The sequence below is a fragment of the Morone saxatilis genome, unplaced genomic scaffold, assembly GCF_004916995.1.
Source record: "Morone saxatilis isolate NCDOM2014 unplaced genomic scaffold, NCSU_SB_2.0 Contig17, whole genome shotgun sequence".
Lineage (NCBI taxonomy): Eukaryota > Metazoa > Chordata > Actinopteri > Moronidae > Morone > Morone saxatilis.
In genome coordinates, this window is record NW_023339729.1 from 1,556,423 (window position 1) to 1,556,925 (window position 503).

At 41.6% G+C, this 503-nt stretch overlaps 1 protein-coding gene across 1 annotated transcript in view; it reads right to left on the reverse strand.

Annotated features, from left to right (window-relative positions):
• Positions 1–503, reverse strand: part of LOC118326494 (dual specificity testis-specific protein kinase 2-like) — a 19,495-nt gene that overhangs the window by 4,407 nt on the left and 14,585 nt on the right. The window contains exon 7 of the mRNA XM_035659497.1: positions 203–286. Coding sequence (XP_035515390.1) covers positions 203–286 — 84 coding nt within the window. The remainder of the gene's footprint in view (positions 1–202; positions 287–503) is intronic.

Consider the following 503-nt stretch of genomic DNA (forward strand, 5'->3'; position numbering starts at 1 on the left):
TAAGTATAGAGGTTACATAAAGCAGCAGAAATATATTGTCCTAAAGAGCTATTTGGAACACAAACATAGAAAATATAATATAAAATTAGCAACATGTTTCTGTCAATGAGAGAGACATGTCACTACAGAGCTAAACTGAACCATAGGGCACAGTGGGATGGAGTTTCTGATTGACAGATAAAAGCACCGGTGCTCCTCCTACCTCCGTCCTGGGTAAGAAGTCAGGGTCAGCTTCAATGCGGGCGATGATCTCACACAGGATGATGCCGTACGCAAATACATCCACCTGGGCAGAGGACGGGAAGTGCATGTCAGCTCTGTCCTGGGTGTTAGCTCTGATCATGTGCATAGGGCTCAAGCTCACACAGCAGTAAACTGCAGCATTATGGAAGAGGATTGGGGCTTTTTTTGTTTTCGTTTTTTTTAGTTAAAGCTCTGTCTCATAAAATATTGGAAAATCTCCCTGATATCCTTCACTACATGATTTTGTCTTAGTATTAATA